General features: G+C 41.0%; 1 protein-coding gene across 1 annotated transcript; it reads left to right on the plus strand.

Moving 5' to 3' along the window:
* Positions 1 to 3,345: 3,345 nt before the first annotated feature.
* On the plus strand, positions 3,346 to 19,858 carry LOC148014144 (F-box/RNI-like superfamily protein). The gene is made up of 5 exons (XM_087666697.1): positions 3,346 to 3,685; positions 18,047 to 18,193; positions 18,603 to 18,738; positions 19,095 to 19,193; positions 19,329 to 19,858. Exons 1-5 carry the CDS (start codon positions 3,576 to 3,578, stop codon positions 19,539 to 19,541), a joined length of 705 nt encoding a protein of 234 aa, XP_087522823.1. The 5' UTR covers positions 3,346 to 3,575; the 3' UTR covers positions 19,542 to 19,858.
* The last annotated feature ends 203 nt before the right edge of the window (positions 19,859 to 20,061 follow it).

A 20,061-nucleotide genomic window follows, 5' to 3' on the forward strand; every position in this document is an offset into this window, starting at 1 on the left:
ATGTCTCTAGATAACCTTATTAAGGAAAAAGGAAGAATGGACAATTGATATATGTGCAAGAAAGAATAGCATATTAAGATGGTGGTCAACATGAGTAGGGAATCCAACAAGTGATTTAAAACAAAGAAACGGCTTTATGGTTTTTCTATAATCATTGGATTCAAAAAGTCAAACTATTTTCAAAAGAGAATGGATTTTCCAGGTATCTGAAGAATGTGAAAGGAGGCTCAAGAAAGTATGGCATGCTACTGCCTCACTTGAATTGAATTAGATTCTATGGACTAGACAATAAATTGCCTATAAATAATAGGATGAAATTTATGGGCATATCCACAACGTATCATTTTTGTAGGAGTACTAAAGAAATTACGAAGCATCGAGTCTAGGTTTGTAAAGAGGTCAAAAGTTGTTGGAGTTGGCTTATGAAAGGCAATGTATAAGTTTTGTATCCATCACACTTTGAGTGTAAGCAAGCTTTGCTTGGTGACTTAGGCAATATGAATGAACAATCTCACAAAGTATTAAGCAATTTAAGGGTTGTATTGTGTGGAACAATGTGGTTCTACAAGAATGAAGTGTTGTTTGGGAAGATTAGAAATAGGATGGGAACTCTAGGTTTAGGAATGCCTCTAGTCTTTTTTGAGATGCATTTTTTAATGTATTAGGCTAAAGAACCAACTAGGCACTCTGCACCTAGATTCTCTTGGTGCTTTGCTCCTGTGTTCTACTAGCGCTCCACACTGGAATTTGACCATCTATAAACTATATAGAGAGTTACCTCTTTTACACACACACACACACACACACACACACACACACACACACACACACACACACACACACACACACACACACACACACACACACACACACACACAATGATAATATATAAATATTAATATGTTAATGTGTGTGTGTGTGTATAGAGTTGATAGTTTTATACTACACTCAATCTTAGCCAACAGGCCGACTACACTTTCCAAGTCAACCCATCATGGCACAAGCAAATCAAAGTAAGAAAACCCTTTGTTTTATACTACTCTTCGTTCTCTCTAGCATTTCACTCACCTGTGCCCATGGACAGGCATGGGAGAGAAAGCACCTAGTCATTTGGGGTGGGTGCATAGCTGACATGTGGCCATTGAAAGTGCAATCACGGGTGATGCTTGGTGTGACCAGCCCCCCCTTGCCCCACCCGAAAACAGAAAAAGAAACCTTTCATTAAAGATAGTAGAAGACTCTTTTATGTTAGTTAAGATAATGTAAAGTTGATTTCATATCTATAAGAGATGTTGCGTATATATGAGACAATCTCATAATTTCTTACCTTCAAAAGAATATGAGGTTTCTTTTTAACCAAAAGTTACTACTCATGCGATTTGGTTCACAATTTAGACAATATTATTTGGCATGTGTAAGCCTGGATTTCATTTCCTTAGTACTCACCAAAAAAATTGTTATGACTTTTGTATTCAATCATAAAGTTGAGTTGGAAATTTTAATTTTAATAGAATTGGGAGGTTGGAAAATCTTGAATGCATTGGCTAGCATTATAACACGGCCCAAGTACAAAAGTGAACTTGAAGGTGGATTGCAAAACTTTGAAGAGATCCTTTAGAATTCTATAAGAAATGCTATAAAGAACATGAATATATCACTTCATGTCATCCTCATTAAAAATTTGCTCTCCTTTTAATAAATGCCAATCTACATTAGCAATAATGGATTCATAAAGTAACATGTTGACTTGTACAATGTTCAAGTTAAGCATCACATCAATGTGGTGTGATGATTCATGTAAAGGAGTGTGCAGCTTGTCTTACCTCTTTCCCTCTCTATTTTTGTGAAGTGACATGTCTTGTGGTTCACAAATCCAAGTATTGAGATCCATCATAGTTCATTTTCTAGTAGTCGTATTATTTGCACTTGTAGAGCCTACTTTATGCTCAACCAATTGGGGTCGCACTTTGATTCTCGATAATTAGAGCAATATTGAGGTTGGCTTGACTCATGTTAGGTTGACTCCCAACCACAAAACAAATTTGGATACCAAATCTCTTAGTTGACAGAGTTTTTGAGTTACTCTTATTATATCTATTGCAACTACTTATCATGTCTCACAAGCTCATTAATGGGACAATAAGGGGGGGACACACCTTCTTAAATGAAGGGAGCACACCATCATTTTAGGCTAATTTGGGTTGCAATAAACTTAGAAATGGGCAATTGACTTCACACTTTGGTGGCTTTCCTTGATGGATGCAACTTTGTTTGAGGTATGGATTTGTCTTAATGGTCTATCAGGCTAAGGGTGAGCCTTTGTAGATTAGGTGGACCACAAAATATGTGATCCACCAATCATTACAAACAAAGAGTTTAGGACTTTGATTGAAAGGACATCAAATTCCAATTTAAATTTTCAGCTCTGGTATGAGTAAAAGAGGCTGGTGCAGAAAGCCCTTCTCTATATAATTTAAGGTGATGAATAGAAGGTTCCATGAATTACTTCATTGAAAGTTGGGAGACGGCAGACATAACATATGATTACAAACTCTAATCATGCCATTGAGCATCTAGCTAAAGCATTACATAGCGCGGTGCAACACATTACCATGCCATAAGTTAAGCCACTCACGGGGCCATTTAAGCATGAAACATTTTGGTTCAAACTTATGCATGAATTGAACATTATCTTGTCATGCTATACTTTTTTGGACCCCACCCAATGAGGGCATCTTATGCTAAACGATCGTATACTCTCAACCATCGGTCGATGTTAGTATGTGATGGCCATAATAAAGACTAAGTTTCAACTTAAATGGCTACTAGGATAAGGGGGTCAATAATGCCCCCCAAAAGCCAAAGACACCCCACCCTAATGACAAATTTGCACAAAAGATGCATCTCTTTAGCCACTAAAAGCTATGATACAAATTTTCATGTATTATACATAAGCTTAATGTGACCCAAACAATTGGAGCCATGTAAATTGTTTAATATTTTGAATTTTGTGAACCTTAAAACACTCCATCCATAAGTGTCACTCTATTGGCCACTCACTCATTTGTGAATTCTATATTTATACCAGGTCAACTCGATAAAAATGATCAAAAATTAGCGCAAATATATTTATCTTGAGTGCTTTAGGAAGTGCTAATAAAGAAAATTATGTGATGGGTTTGAAAAAAGGAAAAGAAGAGACAATGGAAGACTTTTAGATGAGGGTCTATTGGCTCCTTTACACCGGGGGCAAAAGCCCTTAAGGCTTAAAAGCATTGGTTGTGGGAGATTCTCATCGTTTAAAAAAATGTAAGTCTCTCTTTTCCCCCTCCGTGAGAAAAAGCAAGATTCTCTTCCGTTTTGGCTTTCACGAGTCGCGCGGACGAGTTCCTTCTTTGTCCGTCCGCCTGTAATCATATCATAATACAAACAATGATGAAGAAAACGTATTCATAGAAGACCATGACAGATTCTTTCTCCACTCTGCTCTGACCATAGATTGATTCATTGCCCCTTCCATCATTCTCCCCATTGTTCCCCCCCTCCCCCTTGCATTCAGAGAATTTTTGCCAGTTATGGACGCTCAGGCACACCCCTCTGACTCCAATTGCTTCATTGATATCCTCCCTGCAGACTTGCTCGCTCGCTGCCTCCTGCACCTCCAATCTTTCAAGGATTTGGCTCTGTAAGTCTCCAACACCATTGCTCCTCATCAATTCTCCTTCTTTCCGTTGTCATATATGTTGTTATGTCTGGTTTGAAGTTTGGTGCGAATATCGTTATCTTGGTTGCCATGATATTAATTAATTTAATTCTTATTTTGGCTCCCGGGATACTTGTGAATTCAGTTGCTTCTGCTGTATTTACATGGTTTAAAGCTTGGTGTCATGTGCCAATCGTTCAGAATTTGCAAGGAGTGACTCCTTACGATCCTTATGAATTCCATTAGTTCTGTTTATACGGTTTCAGGATTGGTGCATGTTCCAATCATTTGGAATTTACAAGGAGTGGCAAGGACCTGTTGAAACCCATCAGAAAACAATGAAACCACCATTTCAGACAGAGCCTGTTACCCTGAAACGTCTAAGTGGACGTTTCAAAATTTTATGATCCTGCCTGTGTGTGGTTTGAATCCACGTAGTATGCTTGTGGACCGAATATTCAATTGCCTAGAATTTTGCACGCAATAAGTCAATTGTATTATATTTTCTTGGGATTATCTGCTAGGAATTTTTCGGCATTTCAGTTTCGAAGATTGCTTTGTACAGTGACCAATAACATGTGCAGCCAATCCACCTAAACATTCCCAGCAAAGATTCATTGCGTGATCAGGTAGAAAGGAGCACACATTCATTCTCTTGGAAGGGGAAACTGATTATTTATGCCTTTCACTTATTGACATACTGCTAGGGAAAAGGAGTGCAAATTTATTAGACTGGGAAAACTTGGAGATGAAGGTAGGCACAGTTTTGAATATTCACAGAATGGTGTTGCAGAAAAAGCCAATTTAGTGCCTAAATCTCAAGCCCAGCTCCAGATTGTAGAATAAAATTCTAGTACTGTAGAGTTTACAAAAAAAGATGAATGAAGTGGTCAATCTCTTCAAAAATCTTAGCTTGAATCTTTTAGGAGGAAACGGTGGATGGGGTAGAGGATATAAATTCCCCTATCAGACTAATGGAGGTGTTAATGATAATTAGGCTACTTCTGGTGGACGACACAAGGAGTGTGGAATTGTGTCACACTTTGCATTTTCCTTTTCATAGCATTGTGCTTTGTGATTTGGATGGTTGGCTTCCCAATGAAAACTGTTGCGTATGTGACAGCATGCAACCTTTTACATGGTCTCACCAAGTGGATCTCTTGGGCTTCCTTGCTCTATCCTCTGCTCAAGCAACTACTTCACTTATGGCAGCATTCCCTTGTCACAGAGAACATTGAATGTGGTCTAATACTTTGATTCCCTTGAAAAAGAATCAAAAGGAGTGGTCTAGTACTTCGAGTCCCTTGTCATCAAGATTTTTGAGGGTGGTCTAGTACTTTGGCTCCTTTGAAAAGGATTAGAAAAGAGCATTGCTTAGCCTTTTGTCTTGGGCTCAATTTTTGGGCATGAGAGGGGATGTTAACTACAGAAGTTTAGTTTAGAATCAATCCTTATTTATTGGCCAATTTATTCAGCTCTCATATAGCCCCCAAAAAATTAAAACCAAAGACTGAGAATTTTCGGCAGAACATATGTCTCAAAAAAGGGGACTAAGGGCGATGCCCACATGGTCCACATTCTTGAAACTTTCATCACTAGTTGCTTCTTTGCCCATCACTGGCCTTCAATGTCTGCCTGCTGAGCCATCAACTATTGCTGTTTGACCTGCCCTGCTGTCAAAGAGCAGCTTGTGCTGCCTTCTATACTGTCCATACCACTGAGTTTTTCTGTCCAGGATGTCATGCTACTGCTTTTGCTGTCAGATGCCAGTGCTGCTGCTATCATGGTGTCATTACATGCTAAATTGATGCAGTCTGCAGTCCTCCACCACTGCACAGCTGATTGGCACCCAAAATGAAGATTTTCATGCGATTGCGGCACAGACAGGTGGCTGGCTGCTCTTCTTCGGGATCCTATGAGTATGACACGTCAGCGGAGTGCATGAGGATCGAGATATGCAATGTTGTGTTTTGCACAGTGAGAGAGAGTGAGCATAGAGTAGAGAGTGAGAGATAGAGCACAAGACTCGATGTGGGTACAATCTCCAAGTACCACTTTAGGTTTTTGATTATATATATATATATATATAGTACATGTGCTAGGGTGCGTGTACACCCGAACACTGTAAAAGGTACGGTGACTCTTTATTCCCAACAACCTTCCACCTAAAGGCAATGTGCCTGAAGGTAGAAGAAAGAATTAGCTAAGTCTATGTATGTACAAAGTTGAAATACACATATACTATCCAATCCCCATCATCTGGCAGCAATGACCAAACCACTCTACTAGAAGACCCTTCGTGAGAAGGTCTGCAAGGTTATCGTTGGTACGTACCTTGACAAGCCCAATGCTCTTGTTGTCGAGTACATCCTTGATAAAATGATACTTCATTTGTATGTGTTGTCTGTGCATGAAAGAGAGGATTCTGTGCTAGCATGATAGTACTCTAACTATCACAGTGGAGGATAGGAACCTTTGTTATGCCAATCTCTCTCACCAGATGTGAAAGCCATAAAGCCTCCTTCATGTCTCAGTGGCAGCCACATACTCTGCCTCTGTAGTAGACAATGCAACACACTTTTGCAGCTAGGATATCCAAGAGACTACTCCCCTTGTGAACATGAACACATATCCTGAAGTAGACTTCTTGCAGTCGGGATGACCAGCATAGTTTGCATCCGTGAAGCCAACAACAAATGACTTTTGCTTCCCAAAGCAGATGCACAAGTCCTTTGTGCCCTTAAGGTATCTCATGATACCCTTTACTACTTCCCAATGCTTTTTGCCAGGATATGCCATGTACTTGCTAATCGCTCCCACAGCAAATGCAATGTCAGGATGTGTAGCAACCATAGTATACATCAAGCTACTAACAGTTGAAGCATAAGGAATCTTGGCCATCTCAACCTTTCCATCGTCAGATGTAGGACTGTCATCTACACTAAGTTTCACATATGGAGGCAACGGTACGCCAATGGCTTTCCCCCCTTCATATTGAAATGCTACAAGACCTTAGTAATATAATGTTGCTGTGACAAATAGAGAAGACCTTGTGATCTGTCCCCCTTGAGTATACACATACTAAGAATATGATTGGCCTCACTAAGATTCTTCATATTAAAGCTACTGTGTAGGCTTTGTTTCAAGGAGTCCAAAGCATGAACATCCCTACCTGCAATCATCATGTCATCCATATACAAAACCAATAGAGTAAGGCTCCCATTTGCTGCCTTCTTGGTGTATAAGCAGTGATCAACTTGAGATCTATGGAATCCCTAAGATTGCATAAATGTATCAAATTTATGATACCATTCTCGCGGTGCCTGTTTCAGCCCATACAAACTCTTGTTGAGTTTACATACCATGTGCTCTTTCCCCTTTGCAACAAAACCCTTAGGTTGTTACATATAGATCTCCTCATGTAGATCACCATATAAGGAAGCTGTTTTTGCATCCATCTGTATGAGTTTCATATCTTCAGATGTCTCTCTCCTGCAGGCTCCGTTTTTAGTCTTTCTCTCTCCTCACTGTTGTCTACATCAGATCCAGCTTCTCACTGCTGCGTTTGCTGGTGTTCGACATCCGGAGGCTGCCTTGCTGCGATTCAGGATTTGTCTGGAGTACGACACACTCTTCAGCTCACTACCCCTGCCCTGATCCTAGAGATACAGGAGTTCGAGGTTCAGTATTCATTCATTGCATAGTGTGTTTGTTGCATGAGCATCGTATTATTAGTAGTCATATCATTTCATTTATTCACTGTGTTCATTGTCTCTGAGTTACTCTAACCCTAACCCTAACTGTGTTCTTTTTATCAATCTGTGCTTTGTCGTACGGTTTCTGTTTATGTTTATGTGCACATTTATCCCTTTTCGGTCTTTTGGAGTAGTCGACTCTAAGATCCACCATATTCGTAGCATAACACATGGCAATTCTCCTAAAGGCAGTTTCCCTACCTTTGCTTGCTTGCTTGCTTTGCTTATCTTGCTAAGCCCACTGTTTTTTCTTTGCCTCTAATATATTCAACACATGATTGGGACATACACTCACTTTTATCATCCTTAGGCACTTATCCTCATCAGTGCGAGGGATTGGCTTGCTAGTTTTGTAAATAACTTGGGTTTAAAACTCTCTTTATATTTTCCTATCTGTCACTTAATCGGCCGCTGCTTCTATATTACTTATGTATTTTCAAAACACTTTTCAAAAAAAAAAAAAGAGAAAACAAAACAAACAAGTCCATTGTCGATTCCATCCGCCTTCGTAGGCCTTGGTAGGCCCTTGGGCAGTCGACGAGCACTCTTAGTCCGATGCCCTGACCTCTTTGGGGTGATCACTTGGGCTCCCTTGGTAAGATATCCATCGCCTCTGTAGTCTTGGTAGGCCACTAGGCAGACGACGTGTATCTTTTGTCCGATGCCCTGGCTGTTTTGGGGTGGGATGCCTTGGGGTAAATCAAAATTTAGGCTGGCCTACTTTTCTCGCCCTATTTTGGGCCTGAGAGGGGGTGTTGTGCTACGAAATGCACTTAGCCACTTAAACAACCCCAAAACATGCTTATTTTAGCCAAAATTCTAAAACGGAGAGCGGATCGAGAAAGTTAAGTGGGAGAGGATCTAGAACCCTAATTCTCTATAAATTGGCAGCTAGCTCTCCACTCTTTCACAATCTCGATTTTTGTAGGTTTCAGGTGTTAACAGCTTGCTACCCACACCCCGGTCACGGAGGAGGACATCTCAGCCCTTGCTGTCCATCACTGTTCCCTACAGTCTGGCGCCTGTTTTCAGCCCTCCACACGCTGATTGCTGTTGTTTCTGCCTGGCGACTGACTGTTGTTCATCTGCACTGCTGACAATCTGCCATGCCAGCAAACTGCTGCGTTTGCAGACTCTATCTGCCGCCCTGACAATTTTCTATCTCCTGTATGCACTCGTTGCAATCTTTTTCTCTCCTGCAGGCTGTCCTGCCTGCGTTTTCAGTCTTTCTCTCTCCTGCAGGCTCCATTTTTCGTCTTTCTTTCTCCTGCAGGCTGTCCTGTCTGCGTTTTTAGTCTTTTTCTCTCCTGGAGGCTCAGTTTTTAGTCTTTCTCTCTCCTCACTGCTGTCTACATCAGATCCAGTTTCTCACTGCTGTGTTTGCTGGTGTTCGACATCCGGAGGCTGCCTTGCTGCGATTCGGGATCCGTTCGGAGTTTGACACACTCTCCAGCTCATTACCCCTGCCCTGATCCTAGAGATACAGGAGTTCGAGGTTCGGTATTCATTCATTGCATAGTGTGTTTGCTACATGAGTTATCGTATTATTAGTAGTCATATCATTTCATTTATTCACTGTGTTCATTGTCTCTGAGTTACTCTAACCCTAACCCTAACTGTGTTCTTTTTATCAGTCTGTGCTTTGTCGTACGGTTTCTGTTTATGTTTATGTTCGCATTTATCCCTTTTCGGTCTTTTGGAGTGGTCGACTCTAGGATCCACCATATTTGTAGCATAACATATAGGAGTTTTTCTAAAGGCAGTTTCCCTATCCTTGCTTGCTTTGCTTGTCTTGCAAAGTCCACCATTTTTTTTTTTGCCTCTTATATATTCAACACGTGATTGGCACATACACTCAGTTTTATCATCCTTAGGCACTTATCCTCATTAGTGCGAGGGATTGGCTTGCTAGTTTTGTGAATAACTTGGGTTTAAAACTCTCTTTATCTTTTCCTATTTGTCACTTAATTGGCTGGCCTTGGGTAGCCGACGAGCACCCTTGGTCCGATGCCTTGACCTCTCTGGGGTGATCACTTGGGCTCCCTTGGTAAGATATCCATCGCCTCTGTAGTCTTGGTAGGCCACTGGGCAGTCGACGTGCACCTTTTGTCTGATGCCTTGGTTACTTTGGGGTGGGATGCCTTGGGGTAAATCAAAATTTAGGCTAGCCTACTTTTCTCACCCTATTTTGGGCTTGAGAGAGGGTGTTGTGCTAAGAAATGCACTTAGCCACTTAAACAGCCCCAAAACATGTTTATTTTAGGCTTAAATTTAGCCAAAACCCTAAAACGGGGAGCGGATCGAGAAAGTTAAGTGGGAGAGAATCTAGAACTCTAATTTTCTATAAATTGGTATCCGGCCCTCCACTCTTTTATAATCTCGTTTTTGCAGGTTTCAGGTGTTACGAGCTTGCTGCCCACACCTTGATCACGAAGGATATCTCAGCCCTTGTTGTCCATCAGTGTTCTTTATAGTTTGGCGCATGTTTCCAGCCCTTCGCACGCTGATTGTTGCTATTTTTGCCTAGTGATTGACTGCTATTCATTTGCATTGTTGTCGTACAGCCTGCCACATTAGCAAACTGCTGCGTTTGCAGGCTCCAGCTGCGGCCCTGACTGTATTTTCTCTCCTATCTGCACTCGCTACAGTCTTTTTCTCTCCTGTAGGTTGTCCTACCTGTGTTTTTAGTCTATCTCTGTCTTGCAAGCTGTCCTGCCTGTGTTTTTAGTCTTTCTCTATCTTGCAGACTCCATTTTAGTCTTTCTCTCTCTTGCAGGCTCCGTTTTTAGTCTTTCTCTATCGTCACTACTGTTGCATTAGATCTAGCTTCTCATTGCTGCGTTTGTTGGTGCTCGACATTCGGAGGCTGCCTTGCTGCGATTCAGGATCCGTTCGGAGTACAACACACTCTCCAGCTCATTACCCTTGCCCTGATCCTAGAGATATAGGAGTTCGAGGTTTAGTATTCATTCACTACATAGTGTGTTTGCTGCATGAGCATTGTATTATTAGTAGTCATATGCATTTATTCATTGTGTTCATTGTCTCTGAGTTACTCTAATCCTAACCCTAACTGTGTTCTTTTTATCAGTCCGTGCTTTGTCGTACGGTTTCTGTTTATGTTTCTGTGTTAGGGTATTTTTCTTTACAAGTTGCTCACTGTGGGACCTAGGTGCCCGATGTAGGGAGACTAGGAGCCCAAACTGCAAGGAGCAAGAAGGGAGAGAAGATGATGATGATGATAATGAAGAAGAGAAGATGGAGGAGGAGACAAGAGAGAAAGAAGAAGAAGACAAAGAAGGGCTGCGGAGCAGGCGGTAAGGCAGGTTGCGGGGGGAGTAGGAGTTGGAAGCTAGAGCAGGTATCGAAGGAGCCGCGGTGAGTCATAGCGGGAGATGGGCTAGTTAGGCGGGTGGGAGCTGCGCGAGAAGCGGGAACGGTGACTGTCTGTCTCTCGACAGCCTCGTCCCTGATAAGTAAGATGTCCTGGGGGCGTGGGGATGGCCGTCCCCTTGTGAGAAATCTGAACAGAGACGTCCCCTGTTCCACCTCTGCGTTCCGCACAGGCTTCCTGTTTCGGGATGGCGTTCCAGCGTCCCAAGGGCTTAGGATGGGCGTCCCTTATTACTATGCCTTGATATCATCTTGAAGACCCCATTTGAATTGGCTGATAAATTACTCCTCATGCCAAGTGAGGTCACAGATTAATTGCCTAAATTCAGATGCATAAGCAAAGGTAGGGCAGTTACCTTGTCATAGCTTCCACAATTTTGTTTTTGCTACTCGACCAGTTTCTGTATCTCCAAATGTGGAAGTGAGCTCACAAAGAAACACCTCATAGTTATGAAGTACTAGCATATTCTTTTCCAAGATTGGGATGAACCATGATAAAGATTAACCATAAGGCAAAGTCCCAATGAATCCTACCTTGGAAGCATCATATCTGGATACCTATCCGGGTTGCATACAGATATAGATCTTTACTTGTTGTAGGAATCCCTTGAACTTGGAACAGTCACCATCTAACTTCTCTGGCATGCTGATATTGGGATCTCTTGTTGGGGGTTGATAAACATGTGGAATCATTTGATCACTTCCTCTATTGTTGTGCAAGTCTCAGATCTAGTCTTGCATCTCTTGAAGCATAGGGCCTAGATGCATAGGGTGTTTTATTTGAATTTGCGCTTGTCGTTCATTCACGTCTTGAATTTGTTATTGGAGGTTTTGAAGGGAGGTCACAATCCTTTCAAGGGTTGCCTCCATGGTGCTCAATAGTGTTAGAAAGTAGTCTTGTCAAACTGTTATGGGAGCACTAGATTTTGCTCGAGAGACTAGAGTAGATGCACGATTTGTTACAAGAATTCTGATTACAAGATAATTCCACGTAGGGGCATAAGGTACAATGATAACAAGATATGGAAAATCCCACAACTCGGGACCATAGGTATAGATGATAGGAATCGATAGGATATGAAGGATCCCACAACTCAGGACCATAGGTATGGATACAAGATATTAGAATTACAAGATCTCCCTCGATGGGGACAAACAAGATACAAGATAGTACTAGCAAGATCTCATACTACAAGATTACAAGGTGACAAGACAGCAGGAGTATAATGGAAGACAAGACAAGACTAGATACCATGACTAGACAAGAACTAGAATGTGGAACTCGAAGTTACTTACTTGGAGGTCTCGACTCCTTGAGCTCTCAAGGCTAGCATTGGCAAGACTGAGAAGCTTTATAGCGAGCCCCTCCTTTTATAGGTGTTGGAGGGTCACTAAAGATCTTCTAGAATGTTCCATGATGACATCATTGATAATGCAAGTGATGACATGGCATATCCTCTAGAAGGTTCTATGATGACATGGCAAGGCTGGGTTCGCATGGCTGGCTTGAGGATGTCTTGTGAAGGGTGCATTCACATGGGGTGTGGATTCATATGGCACGAGCAAGAATTAATCCATACCCTTGATCATGGCATGTCCGTGACAGTCCAGCCCTTACCGACTATAGCCCTTCCTCCTCCAACACCTAGCAACTTGTGTACAACTGCTGCCTTGCTGCCCGGAGCCTTCAGCTTGATGTATTTGCTCTCTACCTATAGCCGCCAACAGTCTTCACATCATTGTTCTAGCTGCCTGTCCTGCATTTTCAGTCCCCCCTGGAGTGAGCTGATAGGTTGCTGCCCCTTCTGGCAACTATTGCAGCCTTGTGTATTGCTGTTCAGCATGCCGCTTGCATCATCCTCTGCCTCCTCTGTTGTTGCTTAGCTGTTTACAGCCTTTTGTGATTAGCATTCATCACTTTTCAGCACTTTGACATCTCCGATTCCTGGTTTCAGCACTTGGGATCCGTCTTTAGTGGATGTTACACTCCGACACTCGCTACTCTCCTCTTGAGAATTCTATACACTCTTTCTTTCATTTACTATATTGATTCATTCAATTGAAAGTTCTCTTCTTTCTCTATCTGTGTTTGTGTTTTTTGTGTTTTGAGTTTTGAGTTTTGTGTTTTGTGTTTAGGGTTTGAGTTTTGCACATGACTATCTAAGTCTTTGTGTTTCAATCGTGGTTGTACTTTCTATGTTTCCTCGATACAAACCCTAGCATATCTTCACAGGGTATTAGGGTCGGTGCTCTTGTAATGAGTATCTTGCAGATATTGTGGAGGCTTGGTTTTGTGTGAGGTATACAAACAACACGTAACTGTTTTATAATGTCTTAGATGCCTTCTTCTTAGGATGCCATGATATCTTATCAGGCTTCTACATCATTGGAGGCCTTGAGGAGATGTTATGGACTCTGCGAGGAAGACAATACCACACCTTCATCTTCACCTTCTTTTTCTTCTCCTGTTCTTGATTTCAATCACTTGATAGAGGAGTTTGAAAAGTACTTGCACATCATGTATATTTGAGCTTACACCCCTTCTATTGACTTTACTACTCCATTTGGACCGATTGGTAAGATTGATTACCTCTTTGATCACGGAGGACATACGATATTTGGGATGACTAGTGATCTATGTTCTTCATCTTAGCTGGACCCATTGTTAGGTTCCTACAATCCCTTTTAGTCATATGAATCAAAACCCTCTCCTATTTCTCATTTTGGTATGCAGGATCTAGATGATTTTCAATATGTAAACTTCAATAGAGGGGGCTCTCGAAATAGACATCCTTCATCAGGTATATTTACATATTCTCTTTAAACCACTCTTTTAAAATCCCTTCCATCCCACCCTCTTCTGATCCACACCTTGATTTCCTCTCTTCTTCATTCCAAAACCTCAGATTCACTCCACTTTCACATCCAACACCCTAGGAGTTGGATTCTCCATCTTCGCTCCTAGTATTTTCTCTTTCTCCACACCATATTCTATCTATTTGCACTTACTACCTCTTTGCACCATGGTACATCATCAGGGGGAACGACACCCTTTAACATTGTGCCTTTCACATACCCACAAGTGAGCACTTCTTTTCACCTCGGGACAGCTGTGATGGGCATTCCCTTCACTACCCCAGCCACTCACCTCCCCCTTCATGGACCTTCTAGACACAGGGATTTCCATCCTTTGCTTATGGTGCATCGTCACACTCTTTGATGGGTCACTCCCACATAGGGATTTTTATCCTTTGCTCCATGTATTCCCATTCCTTCTCCATGAGCTACTCATGCGGAAACCAAGCCCATGCCTAGTGAGTCCATTCCCACATTTGGATCTAGTTTTGGGTATAAGAGGGGTTGTTGAGTTAAAAATTCATTAACCACTAATTAGCTCTTTAAAGCAGCCCCAAAAAAATAAATTACCAAAATTTTCATTAAACGGGGAGCAACTCTAGAGAGTTTGCGTGTCCCACATGCAAAATCCTAAGTTTGGAGGATCCTTCCACGTCTATAAATAGATAGGTTGTCCACCATTTAGCCCATCCTTGTGTGTAGATCTCTGGTGTCTATGTGCAGAACCATTAGCTCCCATCTACCGGCTGTCGGTTGCAGCCCTTTCTCCTCTAGCACCTGGCAACTTGTCTAAAGCTGCCGTCTTGCTACTTGGAGCCTTCAGCCTGCTTCATTTTCTCTCTACCTATAGCCTTCAATAGTCCATGTCATCGTTCCAGCTTCCTGCCTTGCGTTTTCAGCCCATGGAGCCAACTGACAGGAGTTTTGCGTTTTGTGTTTAGTGTTTGAGTTTTGCATGTCCTATTTGAGTCTTTGTGTTTTAGTTGTGGTTGTACTTTCTATGTTTTCTCAATGCAAACCCTAGCATATCTTCACATGTGGGCTAGTTGTTGAATTGGTACATCTAGGTCTTGTGGATTGAATTCTTTTAACATAGATATGTTGTGTTAGAAGTGGTGCAGCAATGGAAGTGTAAACATAAGCTGTAATAAATTGCTGAAACACAAGATAAAAGAGAAAGGGAAAGAAAGAACACAATACGGATGATAACTTAGATGTATGCTCGGGAAATGGAATCCATATATCAGATATGAGACTGTCGCATACAACTGTGAGTCACAGGCTGCGTGGGCACTAGCATTGGCTCCTCTCTCCACGGGACGTCTAGGTGGTGAACTGAACTAACTGAGGAGGAGGAGCCCATAATATATATAGGCATGAATAATGCCATAAAATATGTCAAGTCGGCCAGCATTTAATGCTGGCTGGCTAGCAATAAATACCCAATATGACCATAAAATGACACAATAAAAAATACCTAAATAATATGCCCAAGCCTTTATAGGTTAGACTCACACATGAGCTGACATACTCTACTAACACTCTCTCTCAGATCATGGGTGATCTGATACAATACAATGGTACAATGAGACACGAGCACATACTACAAAAACATGAGCACAGACTACAAAAACCAAGAGTTCACATATAATATAACCCAAAATCTGACCAAAAGAAGACAAAAACTGTTGTAAAAAATAACAAAATCAATCAAAAACTACCAAAAACAGCAAAAATGGCCTGAAGGTACAGTTGCCTAGTAGAAAGGAGTCAGAAACACCAAAATGCAGGCTGAGTATGGCCACAAATAGGCTGGGAAACTGTCGCAGCAGCTTGAAAACTGAAAACGCAGGTAGCAGAGGGGTTGTAGACAGTAGGTGATGGCAAATCTACAGAAAACGCAGGGAAAACAGATCGCTTGTATGGAGTAGCAATCACTTGATCAGTGAGGGTGAAAATAGTCTTAAAATCAGCAAGAAAACACAACAGGAGCACAAATCCTAAAATTTGATACCATGTCAAAAGTGGTGCAGCATTGGAAGCGTAAACATAAGCTGTTATAAACTACTGAAATACAAGACAAAAGAGAAAGGGAAAGAAAGAACACAATACAAATGAGAAAGCATTGGCTCCTCTCTCCATAGGACCTCTAGGTGGTGAACTAAACTAACTGAGGAGGAGGAGCCCATAATATATATAGGCATGAATAATGCCATAAATATGTTAGGTCGACCTAATATGCCCAAGCCTCTGCAATTCAAACTCACACATGAGCTGATATACTCTACTAACATGTTGTGGCTTGTACATGAACTTTCTTGTACATGTGTCACAGGGACGTGTATTTTTGATTTAGTTATTAATCAATTGCACAAATGTGAGATGCACATGTGTTGTGCAAAAGTCAATTAAGTCACAATGGCGAGTCAAGGACCCTGAGAAGTCAGTGGGTATCAAAGGCAAAAGTTGTAATAAGTTGTAGTTGATAAGTACTAGGTGGTACTACCTAGTGACAGATTTTGGTCTAGATAATTTATTAGCCATTAATGTCATGACATTAGAAACTAGGCATTAATTAGTTAATTAATGCAAATTCAAGGGCTAATAAATGCTTAGGATCAATTGAATGAGAAATTGGCCTAGCTAATTTAATTGTTGGTTAGCACAATTATTTTTCTAAGTGAGAATCAATAATTAAATTAAATTTTGGAATTAATATTCTGAATTTTACTTTAATTAGGCTAAAACTTGTTGGAAAATGTATTTAGAAGGTTGCCACTTGGCAAAACATGCCCATGCAAAAAAGAGAAAGGCTATTAGAGGTTGGTGGAGACTTGTTCCAATATTGTGGAGGTTAGGAGAGGAGGAGAGAGAGCTACTACTATAAATTTTCAATCATTAGTGATCAGCACAGCCATTGGAGGATATCAAAGAGCTGCCCCTAGCTGATAAAGAGGCTATTGGAAGTAGGTGACAGCCCTTGTAGGGTTGTCTATAAGCACTTGGTAGCAATTCAGGGCCCCACAAGGGTAGTCGATTGTATGTGGGGCTTTTGTTGATGGTGGATTGTAGTCAATCAACTATTCACAGTAGGGTAGCATTAAACTTCAGCCAATTTTGGCAATGAAACTCTAAAATTTCGGTCTCTAGCTTCCCCTCTATTCTCCCAGTCAATTCATTGCTTGCCTCAAGAGATCTTAGCCAAATTTAGTCCTACCGGGTGTAATTGAAGAATTTTTGCTGCTAAACCCTAATAGAAATTAGGTTTTATTAGCACACTGGGAAGAGTGCTAAAAAATTGGGGGCTAGTACTTGAAATTCAGTAGTTGAAGTATTGGTGATTTCAGAGAATCTCAAGAGGCTAGCTAGGCAACATTAAGTTTGGGGTAGAATTTGTCTTCCAAGGAGCAAATTGAAGGCCAATACCAAAGCAAACCAGGGGGCAAATTGGTTTGAAGGCTTGTTGGTTGCTTTAGACAGCAAGATGTATTGAAGATTGAAGGACATCAAGCCAGATCTCAGTGTAGTTCAACCTTTCGAAATACAAGTTAAAGAAATACTGCAAGGGCACTGGTTTTGAGGCCAACCGGGTGTCCAATGTCCAAGATTGATTGGTAGCATTTGTATTTCAGACTTCAGTTTATGTGAATTTTATGCTTGCTGTGATTAGTGCTTAATCAAGTTATTTACCACCCTATCCGAGAAGGATTGGCTGGTTTCAGCATGTTGATAAAACAGAAATTCCTTTGGAAATATGGGAGGCAATGCATTGTGGCATGTGTGCTCCAAACTAGTTATCTTTACTCGAGTTCCTATGGAGGTTGGAGGCTTTGGAGGGTTTGAATCTAGAGAGGTTCATAATTCAGGCAGACATCATAATCGGGCAGCTGACCATACAAGCCTTCACTTAGGATCCAATGTTGCTCATCATCATGCACCCATGGGGCGCACACCCCTGAGGTGAGATTTCAGTAAGCAGGCATACATCATCAAAACTTTGGGCCTTCCCAAGGTTGGTGGCAAGCAGGTTGGCAAACTTGTCTTCTACTTCTTGGCATGGAATGCTGATGACATTGTCAAAGGCATTGGCTTTGGGCTTTGATGGAAATTGTTGTATTTAATGCATGCAGTCTCATAGAAGTACAATTCCATTTCTCTTTATTTATTTATTTTGATTTGTAAATTGATTTTTCTTAAATGAATAAAAATGTTCTAGCTTGTTCTGGCTGAAATATAATACAGTTTTAATCCTTGAGTTTAAATGACAGTTTGTTTGTTGCTATTTTAGATATACTATTTCCGTAAGTATTTTCTCTCAAATGTGTTTCTTTTCATCCAGGGCAAGTGAAGTCTGCAGAAAGTGGAGAGAGGGAGTAAGGCAAGCTCTTTTGTATAGAGAAACACTCAGTTTTTCTGGTTCAAAAATGGATGATAAATGTGTGGCCCAACTAGTGGAAGGTGCTCACAGACTTCGGGAACTCGATATGTGAGTATTCTGAAAGTTGTGTTGCTGTGTCACAAAATAGTTCATATAAGATGTACATGAACCATGCCGTGTGAAGCATGCATGCTCTCTATTCAAAGGAGAGCTCAACTATAACTTAAATCATGATTTAGAATCGTCCAAAATTATACATAACTGAAAATCGTGATTTAAACTAACTCTGAATCTGAACCACTCTTTTCTGGGTGGAGAATAACAGTTAATGATCTGATTTTGTAGGTATTGATGCTCAGTCCATCAAAAATATTAATTGACTGCCTGACTTAACCCACATTTGTTTATAACACCATGACAGATTGGTTATCTCATTGGCAGCAATGAAAAATTTGATGCTAATATTTGTCTGACCGTCACTTGAGCTTATATTAATTGGTTATCTGATGGTGTGCAGCTCATTTACAAGTCGAGGCTGCCACATCACTGACACTGTGTTGGCCAGAATATCAAAGGCAATCTGCTGTCCAAATTTGATTTCCATTTCACTCTGGGGTGTAACTGCAGTAACAGATGACGGTGTCATACAACTGGTAACCTATTTAGCTTAATATACTCAAGTGCATGCACCACAACAGTCAGAAACTTTCATATTTAAAACAGAAGTTATTGTTGCTAACCGAAGGAAAATCCAGCTTTTATTCACTGCTTGCACGTATTTGCAACAGCATTCATCATGTTGAAGCTACTTAGACAACTATACTGTGTGACTGCTACTGAAGTCATAAAAGGCCTCAATATTTCCTTCTAGCCTTCTTAAAGAGAGTCTATTCACAGGACTTTTTATTGTATTTAGAGCTAGCTGAATGGTGTGCATTTGTTTGTGATCACTTCATTGATACTCACTATTGCTGCAAAATCCTGAGAGAAAATGTGGTTTTTTATGCAGGTGTCCAGAGCTCTCTCCCTGCAGCACCTGAACGTTGGAGGCACATTTATCACAGATAGATCTCTTTTTGCTATTGCAAATCACTGCCAGAAGCTCAAGGTTCGTTCTTGGAACTTTGGATTTGATTTCTTTTATTTCTGGACCAGAGTCATTCCAAATAGTATAACAGGAATGCTATGGTAATGGGAGAGTAATAGCTGGGATGAGGCGTGAACTTAGTTAATGCTGTTACAGGTTCTGAACCTATGGGGATGTCGACGCCTGACTGAAGATGGGCTTGCTGCTCTTGGCACTGGGTGCCCAAGCTTGTACTCTATCAATGTCTGGGGATTACCAATTTCAAGGAATTTCTATGAGTATCTGTTGACCCTGAAACCCCATCTTCAGTTAACTGGATCTGTGAAACTTACTGCAGTTAATCTTCCACAGTGGCAAGTTGCTCATTGATGCTTGAAACTCGTCCAAGAAGTCTCTGTCAAAAAATTTGTCGGTCATTCCAAGCTCCACTCTTCTTAAAGCATGAAGAGTATGGAAGCCCTGATTTTTTAATTCCTCTGTGATATGATAATGGGTTCATGACAAATGTCAAGAACTGTTGTATATTTTTGTTGTATACTGTGCAAGCATGTAAAATTGTTTATAGATCTTGATACTTCAGAAGAGTTGTTTTTCATTTTAAAAGCAACTCCTATATTTATGGAACATGTGCAGCAAGTTTGTTGGCATGCCTTATGCCATAGTGAATAGTTTGGGCCACATTTTTCTCAGCCTTTTTTGCATTTCACCCTTGCCTCCTTCAGTTATCCCTCAAATCAGTCTACTAACCTCTAGTAAGCATTCTCAAGAAGTGAGGAGAAGAAGAGATTTTATTGTTGATTTGAGTGTCTTTCCTTTTATTGCTACTTAAAAATTTATGGTAATATTGTGACGTGTGGGTTGTTATGCCAAGTCAGCAAGGTAGTTCTAA

The sequence above is a fragment of the Lygodium microphyllum genome, chromosome 25 (genome assembly GCF_053477565.2).
Source record: "Lygodium microphyllum isolate KBCC chromosome 25, Lygodium_microphyllum_v1.1.10, whole genome shotgun sequence".
In the NCBI taxonomy this organism is placed as follows: Eukaryota; Viridiplantae; Streptophyta; class Polypodiopsida; order Schizaeales; family Lygodiaceae; genus Lygodium; species Lygodium microphyllum.